Source organism: Seriola aureovittata, chromosome 23 (assembly GCF_021018895.1).
Source record: "Seriola aureovittata isolate HTS-2021-v1 ecotype China chromosome 23, ASM2101889v1, whole genome shotgun sequence".
Taxonomy (NCBI): domain Eukaryota; kingdom Metazoa; phylum Chordata; class Actinopteri; order Carangiformes; family Carangidae; genus Seriola; species Seriola aureovittata.
The window spans coordinates 7,993,899-8,007,365 of NC_079386.1; the positions used below are offsets into that span (position 1 = coordinate 7,993,899).

The following is a 13,467-nucleotide window of genomic DNA, read 5'->3' on the forward strand; positions in this document are numbered from 1 at the left end:
TTGCCCCTGTAAAGCCACAATATGGAAGCACATTATTGCTGGTGCCACTAGTATCAACCCTGTTTGTAATGTAGCCCCGCTGCTAATAAATATGATTCAAAAGCTGAAATGAAACGTCTGTTTTGTGAAATTATTTCCAGAGGCTTAAATATTGTATCAGTATAGTGTGTATAGATATGTGGATTTCCAATCAAGTGCCATTGTGTGTTTATTAATTTTAACATTTCATTCACAAAACTATTTATGCAAAAAGAAAACTGTTCAAAAAAATGAGCTGATTAATTTGTGTATGCCTCTGTTTTTTTCTTTCAGTCCTCTGCCAATAGATCCTCAAAACATTACTATATTTGAAGATTTTTTATGTGGAATTTATTTATTTATTTATTTATTCATGCCATTGCTTTCTGGTGAAAAAATACAGATAAATAAAAACTGCCAATGTACCAATATATCAGCTTAATAAGTAAGTTCAACTAAGGGTTTTTAGCAATAAAATAATTTTCATTAAAATGTTTTTTCTTCCTTTCTTTTTTTTTATATTTTTTTTTCTTAAAACTATTAATTGAATTTTTTTATTGAATTTCAAGTTGACTGGCTCACTCTGTGAAACACTATTAACTTGAACTCTGGTCACATGATCCACGCTCATAGGTCATGTGACTCCGTGACGTAGTGTGTTCGCTGAGCTTCCTCCTGCTCCTGTGTCTGCTCCTGCTGCTCCTTCACGCTTGGTCATAGTCTGGAGTCGGTTCGACAGTTTCAAACACGAGGGTTTGAAAGGGAAAGGTAAGAAGACATGTTAAAACTGTCCCCTTACAACTGCACGGTCGTGTTCTTCGCATGAAAACATTAGCTTAGCAGAGCCGCTAGCAGCCTCGTCCCCAAGGTAAACAACATGAGTGTATCAAACTGAAACCATGCTTCCTGTAACTTCATATAGCAGCGTTTGATTTACAGTTTCTGTGGCTGGGAAAAGGAAGTTTAACACTGCTCGTATGTGCTTCTCTTTGATGCTCCGCTGTGAAGATGCAGCAGCAGACAGAAAACTAAAACTTGGCAGGTGACAGAAGAACAAGCAACATTATATATGACTTGATTTATCCAGGAGAGGGCTTTGCTGAGATTAAACATTTTACAGGAGTGTCCTGACCAAGATAGCAGCACAAGATATGAAACAAAACATAGAGTTACAAAACATCCATTTGCAATGAAGTAGTTCAAAAATATAGGCTAAGTGTACATTTTAGAGATCGACCGATATGGTTTTTTCAGGGCCGATACCGATACCGATTATTAGTAGTCAAGGAGGCCGATAACCGATATTTGGAGCCGATATTTATTTGCAATAAAAGGGAAAATATTGGCGTGAAAATTTTGAATAATGGAAAAATTCCACTTAACTTTGTTCAAATGCCTTTAATCATATGTTTATTTAACAGCTTTTCAGATTTGCAACATGTTAAAGTTTTTTTTTTCTTAGACAATAGATATCTTTGTTTTAAAATTCTAACAAAAAATGCAGGGAACTCCCAGGCTCAGCAGCATGTCTTATAAAGTTAAATGAAAACTTAAACAAATAAATAGCTCACTAAAGTTTTCTACAGTAAATAAAGTTTTCCAAAATTTCAATATAACTGAAATGTTAATCTTTCACTTATCTTTGTTTTAAGTTCAAACAAAAACAAAAAGTGCAAGGAGTTCCCAGGGTCAGCAGTATCTCTTATAAAGTTAACTGAAAATTTAAATAAATAAATAAATAGTTCCCTGAAGTTTGCAGTTTGAAGAATGCAGTTCATGTAGGCTTTATGATGCAGTTACATTATGTCTTAAGTCTTGAACAGCAATATCCTGCTCCTCTCTACAAGAAACTATCAAAGACAGCTTCAGGACACACTTCATCTAACAATATGTCATTTTCTGCTGCTTGGGATCTCTCAATCAACACAGAAAAAGGTAAAGTACTTGGTAGTTAAACAGCCATTATTGCCCTACAGTTTTCTCTCAGACAGACGGTACTTGCTGTCAGTTTCTGCAGCTTCTCATGTGGCTTACACAAACACACACACACTATTCACTAGCCATCCCCTCAACGTGCTTCCCTGCAATCTCTCTCTCTCTCTGTGTCTCTCTTTCTCACACACACTTCTTACTTTTATAACTATTTCAGTATCAATGTTATCAGTAACCTTGTTTCAAGGGATTAAACACTAAATAGCCTAAAGCATCTTCACTTTAATAATCAGTGTTTATCGTAGGAACAGACAGCTGCCGCCAACGTCTTGGGCCTCACAGTAACGTTAGTAGTCGTGAGTTGTAGAGTTTCTCATGTGACTTCCACACAAACACACACTTTTCTCTACCATAACAGACATTCTCCCCATTGCTACAGTCTGCTGAGCATCTAGAGCCGCGGACCGATGGGTTAACGTTACGCTAAAAGCTAACCAGCCTTCACCTCGACGGGCTTCCCTGCAATAAAACCGGACATATCGATATTATCAGCAACCTTGTTTCAAGTGATTAACAGGCACGTCTGGAGGGACTGCGAGCAGCAGAGCTGCCGCTTATGTTTATATAACGTTAATGGGCTCACAGTAATCTTACTAGTAGTTGTCAGTTGTAGAGGACTGGGATTTTTATTACAATTTCGGGAAACTCTGCTGCCTTAACTTACCTTCAAAACAAGTATTTGCTCTCCGGACCTTCTCCACCGTGTGTGTAAGGACTGTTCATGCACCGCTTACACTGCTGATTGGCTGTTACCGTGGCTCTGCTTGTAACCAATCAGATGGTGCTGTGGGTGGGACAATGCTGGCGACAGAGTAGTGACAGCAGACAGAGAGGCGCGGCTGCATCAGAGCCAAAATAACCCAGTTTTAAATTGATCTCTTATCGGCTGTCGAATTTTAAAAAAGGCCGATGCCGATATGCGTCAAAATGCTGAATATCGGCGGCGATAATCGGCCCGGCCGATAATCGGTCGATCCCTAGTACATTTCTATTTCCCCGCAGCTGTGTTGATCTGTTTCATGAACATGATTATTTTGGACACTGGATGCACCAATGTGTATCAGCACACTTGCCCTCATCAGGGTGTCTTTACACATGATGAACCCAAACTATGACTATATACAACAGTGTGCCTGTATGTAAATATATATATATGTGTATACAAAAACAACATTCAGTACCAACATGAAACATGAAAGCCACTAGAATAATCATTAAGAGATTCACATCACATCATTTCTCCAGATGCCGATCTCCTGTTCAACCACATCTCAGAGTTACTGGAGTCAGATCTGGTGACTGGGGAGGCCACTGAAGTTCACTGAACGCATTGTCATGTTGATAAAAACCATACTTAAGCAATAAAGGTATTTTTGGTTAAATATGTGCCAAAAGTATATGAAAATTATCAGCTAATGTTAACAGGATTCTCTGTGTTTGACAGAGATGAACAGTGAAAACTTCACCCTGAGTGAGAAGATAGTGTCACCCTCCTACATTCGACAGGGTTCTCAGGCGCGTCGTAGCCATGAGCAGCTCATCAGACACTTACTGGAGCAGGTAAAGTCAACCGCTGACATTGGGCTTACTCAAGGTCGCTGCACACACATCCACATTTCACCTTATGTGTGTTGCAGGGTAAGTGTCCGGAGGAAGGGTGGAGTGAGAGCACCATAGAGCTCTTCCTGAATGAACTGGCTGTGATGGACAGCAATAACTTCCTCGGCAACTGTGGAGTGGGGGAGAGGGAAGGCCGGGTGGCATCCAGCCTTGTGGCAAGACGACATTACAGGTGCGTGTTTTATATCAGCTTAATTATATTTGGCTCCAAATTAAAAAAAAAATATATCATTCATATCATTAGTATTTTTATATTTCAATACTTTATAAGGCATCCAAAATTAAAGCTCGGCAATCACTAAATTTGATGGTTAGATGTTAATATTTGAGATATTGATATTTAAAAAAAAACAAAAAACAACTGGTAATGATGTATGTCAGCCGATATGTGTTTGAACATAAACAAATTAAAGTATAAAATTTTCTTACTAAAGAAATTAAAGAAATGTAACCTAAACATATACTCATTCTTATCCACATCACAAAGTTTAGGAAGTTGTTTCATGGTTCCTGTTGTGACATTCAGCTGCTTTGTGTAGGTTGATCCATGGCATAGGTCGATCAGGTGACATTGCTGCTATTCAGCCCAAAGCTGCAGGATCCAGTCTGTTAAACAAGCTGACCAACTCAGTCGTCTTGGACATCTTAAAGCTAGCAGGTGTGTATGTCTTAGCAGCTAAACAAAGACTATTAAACTGTGCAATAATGTTTAATATTTGTGCTAAATATGAACTGTTGAAGAAAGATGTGCTTTGAAAAATTGAAATTTCAAAAGCCCATTGCAGCAATTTAATATTACACTTCCAGAAAGTTTGGGGATTCAAAAGAGACAAAAATTAAAGATCAAAACCACAGGATCCTACATTTCCCACAATGCAATTAAATCATTCATGAGGCCCTACCTGTTTCATAAATTTCTGCTCCTTACAAACCTAATTTCCATCTCCAGTTTGTGATACAGAAGTCTTAAGTCCAAGCAGAAATAACACAGATGACATCACCAGGGTTATTTTCTTCAAAGAAGACAAAATCCAGATGTTTCCACAGGCTGACTATTACTCCTCACGTGGGCTCTTTACTTGCAGGTGTAAATGGGGGGAAAAAATAAGCATGTTGTGTTTCTTCTGGGTATCAGGTGTGCGGAGTGTGGCAAGCTGCTTTGTAGTTCCCATGGCAACAGGAATGAGCTTGACTCTGTGCTTCCTGACCCTTCGTCATCGGAGGCCCAAGGCTCGCTACATGATTTGGCCTCGCATCGACCAGAAGTCCTGTTTCAAAGCCATGATCACAGCAGGTGATGATTTGACTTTAATACCCAATGTCATGTTGCCCTTACGTCCTGTTCACAGGCTACACTGGTGTTTGAAATATGGCAGCAGATAGAGCGTCAATATTGTTGGGAGAATTTCAAAAAAACTCTGAAAGGGTGAAAACACACACACACTCCCACCTGAGCGCTCACATTCGACTGTTTTATCAGGCTTTGAACCGGTGGTGGTGGAGAACGTCCTTGAAGGCGACGAGCTGCGGACGGACTTGGAAGCAGTCGAGCGCAAGATGGAGGAGCTCGGAGCAGAGAACATCCTGTGTGTCCATTCAACAACTTCCTGCTTTGCCCCGCGAGTCCCAGACAGGTCATTTAAGCTTTCAGTCATGCTCTTAGGCTTTTCAAGGTGTCACAATAGGATTACACATATTTAAATCACTCACAGGTGCCTCTTTTTTTTTTTTCAAATAATGTAAGCTTTTTTAATTTTGTTCATTTCTGAAAGTCCAGTATCTTCTCTTGCAGGCTGGAGGAGCTGGCCACTCTATGTGCCAAATATAACATTCCCCACATAGTAAACAATGCATACGGCGTTCAGTCGTCCAAATGCATGCACCTTATACAGCAGGTATGTACCTCTCATTTGTATTTTTGAAGCAGCAGAATACCTGAGCTAACGGAATACAGCAGGTTGAACTGGAGCTCACCTCTGAATATAACAAATAAATCAGGTAGAAGCACCTTCACTGTCATCAAATGTACTTCAATCACTGGTGACAGTTGTGGAGGTCAGTGAAATCTTTCCTCGACTGTCTTTGATCAGGGGGCTCGTGTCGGAAGAATCGATGCCTTTGTACAGAGCTTGGACAAGAACTTTATGGTTCCAGTAGGTGGCGCCATAATCGCAGGTTTTGATGAGTCCTTCATACAGGAGATAAGCCAGATGTACCCAGGTGAGTAGTGAGTGTTGGTGTAAAACATTTTTGCATTTGTTTATACAGATTTGGATGTGTGCATAAGTATGTATGATTAAATACACATATACTGTGTATATCTGTCTTTACTGGTGTATTACATCGTATTAAGGACACACCTCTTTGTGACTAGATTTCACAGTTTTACATTTATGTTACAATTTTAAAATGTGATGAATTTTGGGGGTATGGCACAATTCATTGAATAAATTAATAACAATGATGTATGATAAAAGTATTAACAATACTGCCATATTCTTCCCATTTATTATCTTTTTTTGTGTTTTCAATAAGCAATGATACTAGAAGGATTTTTATACCTTCAGGATTAGAAACATTTATCTGTATGGAAGACTTTTCATGTATATATTATGGTCTAAAATTATGAAGTTGAAGCTGGTGATATTCTATATTTAAATTATTGTCAACAAATATCTGTAAGCACTCTCTGGCTTCCCTTCCCTGTCTGTTGCTTTCAGCACCAAAGCCCAGTAAAGTACAGTGCTTATGTTTGTCTTGTTCGTCGTTCTGAAGAAGCATGTCACACAGGGCAACAGTGTGGTTCACTGATGTGATTTAAAGCTCTGTGGCACATTAGAATACACTATATTAGACTTTGGCTTTTGACAACAATCAAAAATATAAAATAACATTACAGTTGTGCTTTAAATCAAGAAATAGATCCATCTGCTCAAAAAAGGAGTAAACAAAACTTAGAGTCTAATGCCAGTTTTTGACTCTCTCCAATACTCTAGCATACACACAGTCAGAGAAAACTGATACCTGGTCTGCCCTAGACATATACAAGATGCTTCACCTTCACAGCCTATGATTCGTATTGTATTGTTGTTAAAAAGTGAATGTGAGGAGTGGGTTTTTAAACCTATAATTAGGTTTGCACATCGCAGACTGTGTCTAGTTTCTGTAACTGCTTGACAAAGTCACTTCTTGGCCTTCTGTGTCCAGGTCGAGCGTCGGCCTCACCCTCCCTTGATGTCCTTATCACCCTTCTCACTCTGGGAGCCAGCGGCTATAAGAAACTCCTGTCAGAAAGAAAGGTGAGAACATGCACACATCATTTTATAAGGCTAAGTATAGTGCAAGACATACTTGAGGTAGGGTGTGATATCTGCTGGATCCTCTCAGATGGTTTGATTAGATCAATGTAGATTGGTATAAAAACACTGCGGCAATGTCAGTCATGCATTAGAATCATCCTGAATACCGCTCTGTGCGTGCTGTGGCAACATGTTTCCCCTGAAGACGGCAAAGAACAGCTTACATAAGTTGGATTGAATTGCAGGATCGTGTGTGTGTGTGTGTGTGTGTGTGTGTGTGTGTGTGTGTGTGTGTGTGTGTGTGTGTGTGTGTGTGTGTGTGTGTGTGTGTGTGTGTGTGTGTGTGTGTGTGTGTGTGTGTGTGTGAGTGTGTGTGAGTGAGAGTTTTGCTTTACCTGCAGTCTGACTGAAGAGGAGTGAGACTGTCAGCTTGAACAAGCAATGAGCTTTGTAGAGGGAGGAGTATGCTATAGCAAGATAAAATTGATCCAGAAGTTTCAGAAAACATCCCCTGGTGGCTCCCTGCTTTAAAGCACAGTTGCTCACAATGCAGCATCCCCCTCTTTAAATGGGAGGCACTGCAGCATTCTCACACCTCCGAACCGCTGTGCCATAAATGTACTGTAAATGTGCTAGACTATATCTGTTTCTCGTGATGCTCAGACCTTGGGAAGACTCAGAAATAAGTGACTTTTTTTTTTAAGAAGCTAGAGAAGATATTTTTTTGTGCAAATAACCTCAAATGGAAATGTACAGTAATCACAAATTAAACTCGACCTGCAGTAATCATATCTAAAGATGATACTATTACGGGATGGTGTACAATACACAAAATGCTGTGAGTGTAAAATTGACTCCATAGCAGAAATATACATCTAGGAAATTCCTCTGGCCTCTCGAATGACCCGGCGCCATCAAGGCTTATTGATTTCTCTTGGTCTACATTATGCATAATTAATGTACAGGACCTGTTTTTTCATGGTGTGTGGAGAACTGAGTGATTTTCTCACATCCCTCCTGGGGTCAAATAAATCTCCTGGGTTTAAATAATTCAAACATTTCATCTGCGGAGGTTCATTTACAGCCTCGTGCATTTTAGCAAATGTCTAGATGCTGAAAAGAACCAACAGCTGATGTGTGTTTTTGGTACACACACACACACACACTTATTGTCTGCAGAGTCGCAGCCATGCACACTCCCCACCACGAGCACCCCTCCTCTAAGGATAAGAAAGTCGTCCATTGTTATTAGAGAACAACGAACACTTAGAGACACTTGACATCATCGAAAGGCTGTTTGTGTTTGATTCATGACAGAGAAAATATTTTCCTTCTTGATGCTTTAGAATTAGGAAAGTATGAGTCAGCAGAGTACGCTTACACACACACACACACACACACACACACACACACACACACACACAGCCAGTGTTGCAGAGAGCAGATCCTTTAATGTGCGATGCTTCACTGGGGAATCTGGCGCCAGTAGCCAGCAACAAAGACACTGCGATTTGTTGTTGTGCAGCTTCCCCTCCCAGCCTGGTCTGTGTTCAAAACCCCATCGTCCTTGTTCAGCCTTTCACACACTGCTTTGATCCTCTGAGCTAAACACTCTTTGTCAGCATATTTGAAAACATGCGGATGCTAAAATCTTAGGTTAAAAGCATGTGTTCATCCTCTCCTGCCTCTGTAATTGATCCTAGGAATGGATGTGTGATGTGAGCAAAGATCGTGGCCAGGGATGGAGAGGAAGTTTGGTGGGAAATGGGGGGGGGGGGGGTTGGACATTGAGCGGCCGGCTTGTGGGTAGATCTGCTCGATTAGCAATAAAACCAAGGCTGCTGCTGCTAAAATAAGGCTGTGACAGTGTGTTAAAGCAGTGTGCTACTATTTATAGTTCTTTTGTATGGCCCTTGTTCCCGCTTCATGTGTTTTTTTGTTTTTTTTTTCTGTCTGCCTGGCCTGCAGGAGATTTATTTATTCCTTGCTCAGGAGTTGAAGAGTCTGGCTTCTGCACACGGGGAGAGATTGCTTCACACCCCACATAACCCCATTTCACTGGGTAAGCTCGATGCACTGGTTACACGCCACAGACTGTATAGTTTGTCCATATATTTAGATTTATTTTGGGTTTCTTTGAGCAGTGAAGGTTATATTCCTACATTTCTTTAAATGCACAAAATGGCATTTTCTGCTGCTAGGGGTCTCTGAACAAAAACAATAATAAAAGATGAAATTTAATGACATCGTGAAGTAGTGTGGGATCATGGGATTTGTTGTCTTCACCTAGAATTCCTTCAGTGTTAATCGTTCAGGAGTTTTTTACCAGGAGCAGAGGTTTCCTCCTCCAAAACAAATGGACCATGTGATTAAAACATGTGAAGTAAAAACTTAAGATCCAGACGTCTGATGACGAAAATCCGTCATCTTGAAAAAAATACAAGATTTGAAAAGTGTATCATAAGAATGTGGCTTCAAACTGGGTAAAGGTCAATTTAGGCCACTTCTGACAGACAACCCCGACACTGCTGCATGTGCGAAGTGGATATGATGCCATTGACAGCCGACCAAATTAAACTGACTGTTACCTTGGTTAAAATGAATTCAGAAAAGCTTATTATTATACATTTTTAGTGAAATAATTGTGTGTGTGTTTGTTGGGTGTGTCATCTTTCATCTTTCTTCTAGCCATGTCTCTGGATGGTCTCCAGGCTGAGAGCGACAAGGCAGTGACACAGCTGGGCTCCATGTTGTTCACCCGGCAAGTGTCTGGAGCCAGGTATGAAAACTTTAAAAGGCCATCGCCACGATCTGGCCTGCAAATTGGGGAAAAAAAGGGGAGGGGAGGAAGAACGTGTGTGTCTGTGTGTGTGTGTGTGTGTGTGTGTGTGTGTGTGTGTGTGTGTGTGTGTGTGTGTGTGTGTGTGTGTGTGTGTGTGTGTGTGTGTGTGTGTGTGTGTGTTGTGGGTAGGGACGAAGCTTGAAAAGACACTGCAAGTCTAAATAGGGTTTGTTGGTGTCCTCAAAAACAAGGGGACGAGCCTGTGCTGCCAAATAAAATGGCCAGTGGAAATCAGCAATCAGGCAGATGGATCTGCTGAATATGATGGAGCAGAAAGTACTTTAGATGATTACACAGCCCACCCAATCAGGCCTGCCTCCTAATTTAACAGGATTTTTCCATTACCATCCACAGAGCTATGTCATCTCCACAACAGGCACAAACTGTAATGCAGCACTGACGAGCCATGTTCTCGCTCCCATCCCACCACTAGGGCTGTTTCTTAGCAGTAGGGAGGAGGATTTATCAATTCTTCACTGTTGCCCTCCGCTTCAGTCACTCATGGCCGCATGAATACCAAATTTCAAGTTTATCGTCATTTGTTTCTCTGTTTTTCCCTTCAGTAGTTTTTGACCAAGCGTGGGAGCCCGTATAAATATTTTAGATATCCAGAATAAATGATTTATTTGGGTCATTCTATCGTGATTGTTTGGCGTTGTTAAGATTCAAATGCACTCATGGCTCAATTGCATAATTAATGCATCAAAGAAATTCCTCCACACTTCCACCTTCCTCCCTTGCTTTCTTCCAAATGAGCATTTTTCCAAGGTCAGGGTGTAGCGCCTGCTAACGTCTTTTATCCTTGTGTCTCAACACAGCATACGAAATGAGAGGCGTTGACTTCTAAAGTTTATGCTTCAATGACGCACATTAATCTTTATATTTACACTCTCATTAAGTTAAGTATCCTCAGTTCTGACTGTGAGCACTGTGAGAGGGAGCTGGCGTTCCTCACATCAGCTGTAAGCTATCCCCTTATCCAGAAAAACATTAACAGAGATCTATATCTTATTACAATGCATGTCTCCACCAAAACAGTCTCTCACATACACATAGTCCTAATTGCTGGCCAGTAATTGATTTCAAATTAAAGTGAGTGTAAACTGTGCTGACAGTGGTGAAACCCTGCCAGATTTCAGAAGCATAGGTGTTGCAGAGTTTGACTCTTTGAAATCGACTACAGTTTAAAAGTTTACCAGTTTTCACTTTAGAGTTTCACTTTCAGAGTTGCAGTATGTTGATAATGCAGCACTGCCTCAGGTCTCTACTATCTGCTTTTTAAAAACTGGTAAGTTTGGGAAATGTACAGTACTTTGCTAAATGAAGCCTTCCTTCCTTTCCTTCCTTCCTCTCCTGAAGCTACCTTTCTCGTAAGGTTCTTGGAAACTTGTTTGACACAACTAATATATGTTTTCAAAGTCTTTGGCAGAACTGTCACATGCTACCTGCCTATGGTTATCAGGCCGGATCAGATACCAATCAAGACAGCCAAGAATGAGCTTCATTAAAGAAACTTGCTCTTTGAAGCTGCTGTAATCAATAATGAATATTAACAGTGGATCCCATCACATTTGTGTCTGAAAACGTTTTTTTCATTGTGATGAGCACACAGAGAATTAACACCCAACTCTGCAGCACTGCAACACTTTATCGTGTCTTCGAGGTCGTTGTTTTGGGTTCTCCAGCACACAACAGTTTTGGGCCACACTCGCCGCTCCTATAATAAAAATGCACGCTACGTGGCCAGCACCAATCAACAGACTGACAATGTTAGCTGGTGAACATAGTGGAGCATTTAGCAGCTAAAGAGCCAGATATTTCCCTCAGGAGTTGGTGGAGATCAAAACAGAACTAAAAGGTGACAGGGTATTGGAAATAGCATTCACCGGGTGCTCAGAAACATGACTCCAAAGAAATGTTAAGTGGTTTGATAGTTACCATATTAACTTAAAAGATGATGGTGTGTCAGTGTTGTGTTGATAGGTTGTTTTCGCTGCCCTCAAGTTGCTGAAAAAATCAGTTATTACAGGTTTAATTTTACAGATTCAACATGCAGTATTTGTAATATAACATACATTGTATTGCAACATTTACAGTAGCATCTTCTGTATAACTGAGAACAGATTATCTCCAAGACTTAATACAGTAAACTGTTACAGTCAGACAGAGTGATGGGGGATGGGGGCTGCTTGTTTTGAAAGTGACATTTTCTGAGTTAAACAGTAAGTTTGATGATGCTTAGTCTGCATTGTAATATTGAGTAAGTAATACAAATGTTAAGCTCATTTGACTTCCCTGGTGAATATTCTTACTACCACATCTTTTAATAAAATGAGCAGAGTTGATTAAATGAGTAACAGTACTTGCTTGTCATTGCCTAAGTGAAGTTTTGGCCAGGTCGTAAAAAGAAATTTAAAAATCCTGCATTAAAAAAAATTAACGGTAGTTGTTGCCTGTCAGGTTAAATAATTACCAAGCTACATCATTCTTGTTTTTCATCCATGCTCCTAGGGTAATACCGCTGGGCAAGGAGCAGACCATAAGCGGACACACGTTCCGCGGCTTTATGTCACACTCGGAGGCATACCCCAGTCCCTACCTCAATGCTGCCTCAGCTGTGGGCATCACTCGGGAAGACGTTACACTGTGCATCAAACGCCTTGACAAGTGCCTGAAGACTCTGAAGAAAGAGTTAAATGTGGCTAAAAGTTGTTCCCAAGCGCCTCCGTCGAGCCAGGAGGACACCGCAGGAGAATGATGCAACTAAAATAAGAACATTTCAACAACCAAAAACAACCAAAGTACACAAAGTGATTTCTACTTCCCTCTGCTGCCTGCGCTTATGTCTTCTGATTCAAAGTGTGTGTGTGTGTGTGTGTGTGTGTGTGTGTGTGTGTGTGTGTGTGTGTGTGTGTGTGTGTGTGTGTGTGTGTGTGTGTGTGTGTGTGTGTGTGTGTGTGTGTGTGTGTGTGTGTGTGTGTGTGTGTGTGTGTGTGTGGGGGGCTTCCGATGAAATGGTGTGCAGGTGTTCGTTTCAGACAAAAAAGACACGCTGATGTCACTGATTAATTCCCTCCTCTGTGAAGGTGTGCTAATGAGTAGAAATTGTAAGGACATACTCTGCACACAAATGCATCTCGGGAGCACATGGTTATATGCCACTGATCTAAAGTTAGACCTAATGCTTTAATTTATTATGGATTTTGGACTCAAAATAGATTATGTATCTCTCATTTAAAATGGTCTTTACTGTGCATCGTGTCTTAATTAAAGCCATCTAAAACCTCCACATTGCAGTTATTGGATGAAATATTCTATAAACTAGCCAGTCCTTCATTTTGAAATGAACTGAGATGCCTCTTTTTTTCTTTGCTAATGGAAAACAGTCTGTGCATACTTTATCAGCATTCTGTTTTGGGAATACATTAAGCTTTTCCAACTGCAGTATGTTGTTCTATGTCTTCTGCTGTGTATTGTAATGTGATACAAGCGATGTTGAGCCATTAACTCCATCTGAACCCTGTGTATTGGATTAGCTTGTTTATTTTCAGGCTTGGTAACAGATAGCAAGTAACAGATAATCAATGAAGTACACCAAACATAGATCTCTATTGTATTGAGTGAAGGAAATATTCATTATTAGTCTAAGTAAGAGCCTATACTGTATGTAACATTAACAGATATGTAGTTAACTGC

The 13,467-nt window shown here is 40.4% G+C and overlaps 1 protein-coding gene across 1 annotated transcript; it reads left to right on the top strand.

Annotated features, from left to right (window-relative positions):
* The first annotated feature begins 656 nt into the window (after window positions 1-656).
* On the top strand, window positions 657-13,058 carry sepsecs (Sep (O-phosphoserine) tRNA:Sec (selenocysteine) tRNA synthase). The gene is made up of 12 exons (XM_056369810.1): window positions 657-786; window positions 3,455-3,570; window positions 3,648-3,802; window positions 4,170-4,288; window positions 4,766-4,924; window positions 5,111-5,264; window positions 5,423-5,525; window positions 5,721-5,850; window positions 6,838-6,929; window positions 8,898-8,991; window positions 9,618-9,708; window positions 12,283-13,058. Exons 2-12 carry the CDS (start codon window positions 3,457-3,459, stop codon window positions 12,527-12,529), a joined length of 1,458 nt encoding a protein of 485 aa, XP_056225785.1. The 5' UTR covers window positions 657-786; window positions 3,455-3,456; the 3' UTR covers window positions 12,530-13,058.
* Window positions 13,059-13,467: the final 409 nt, after the last annotated feature.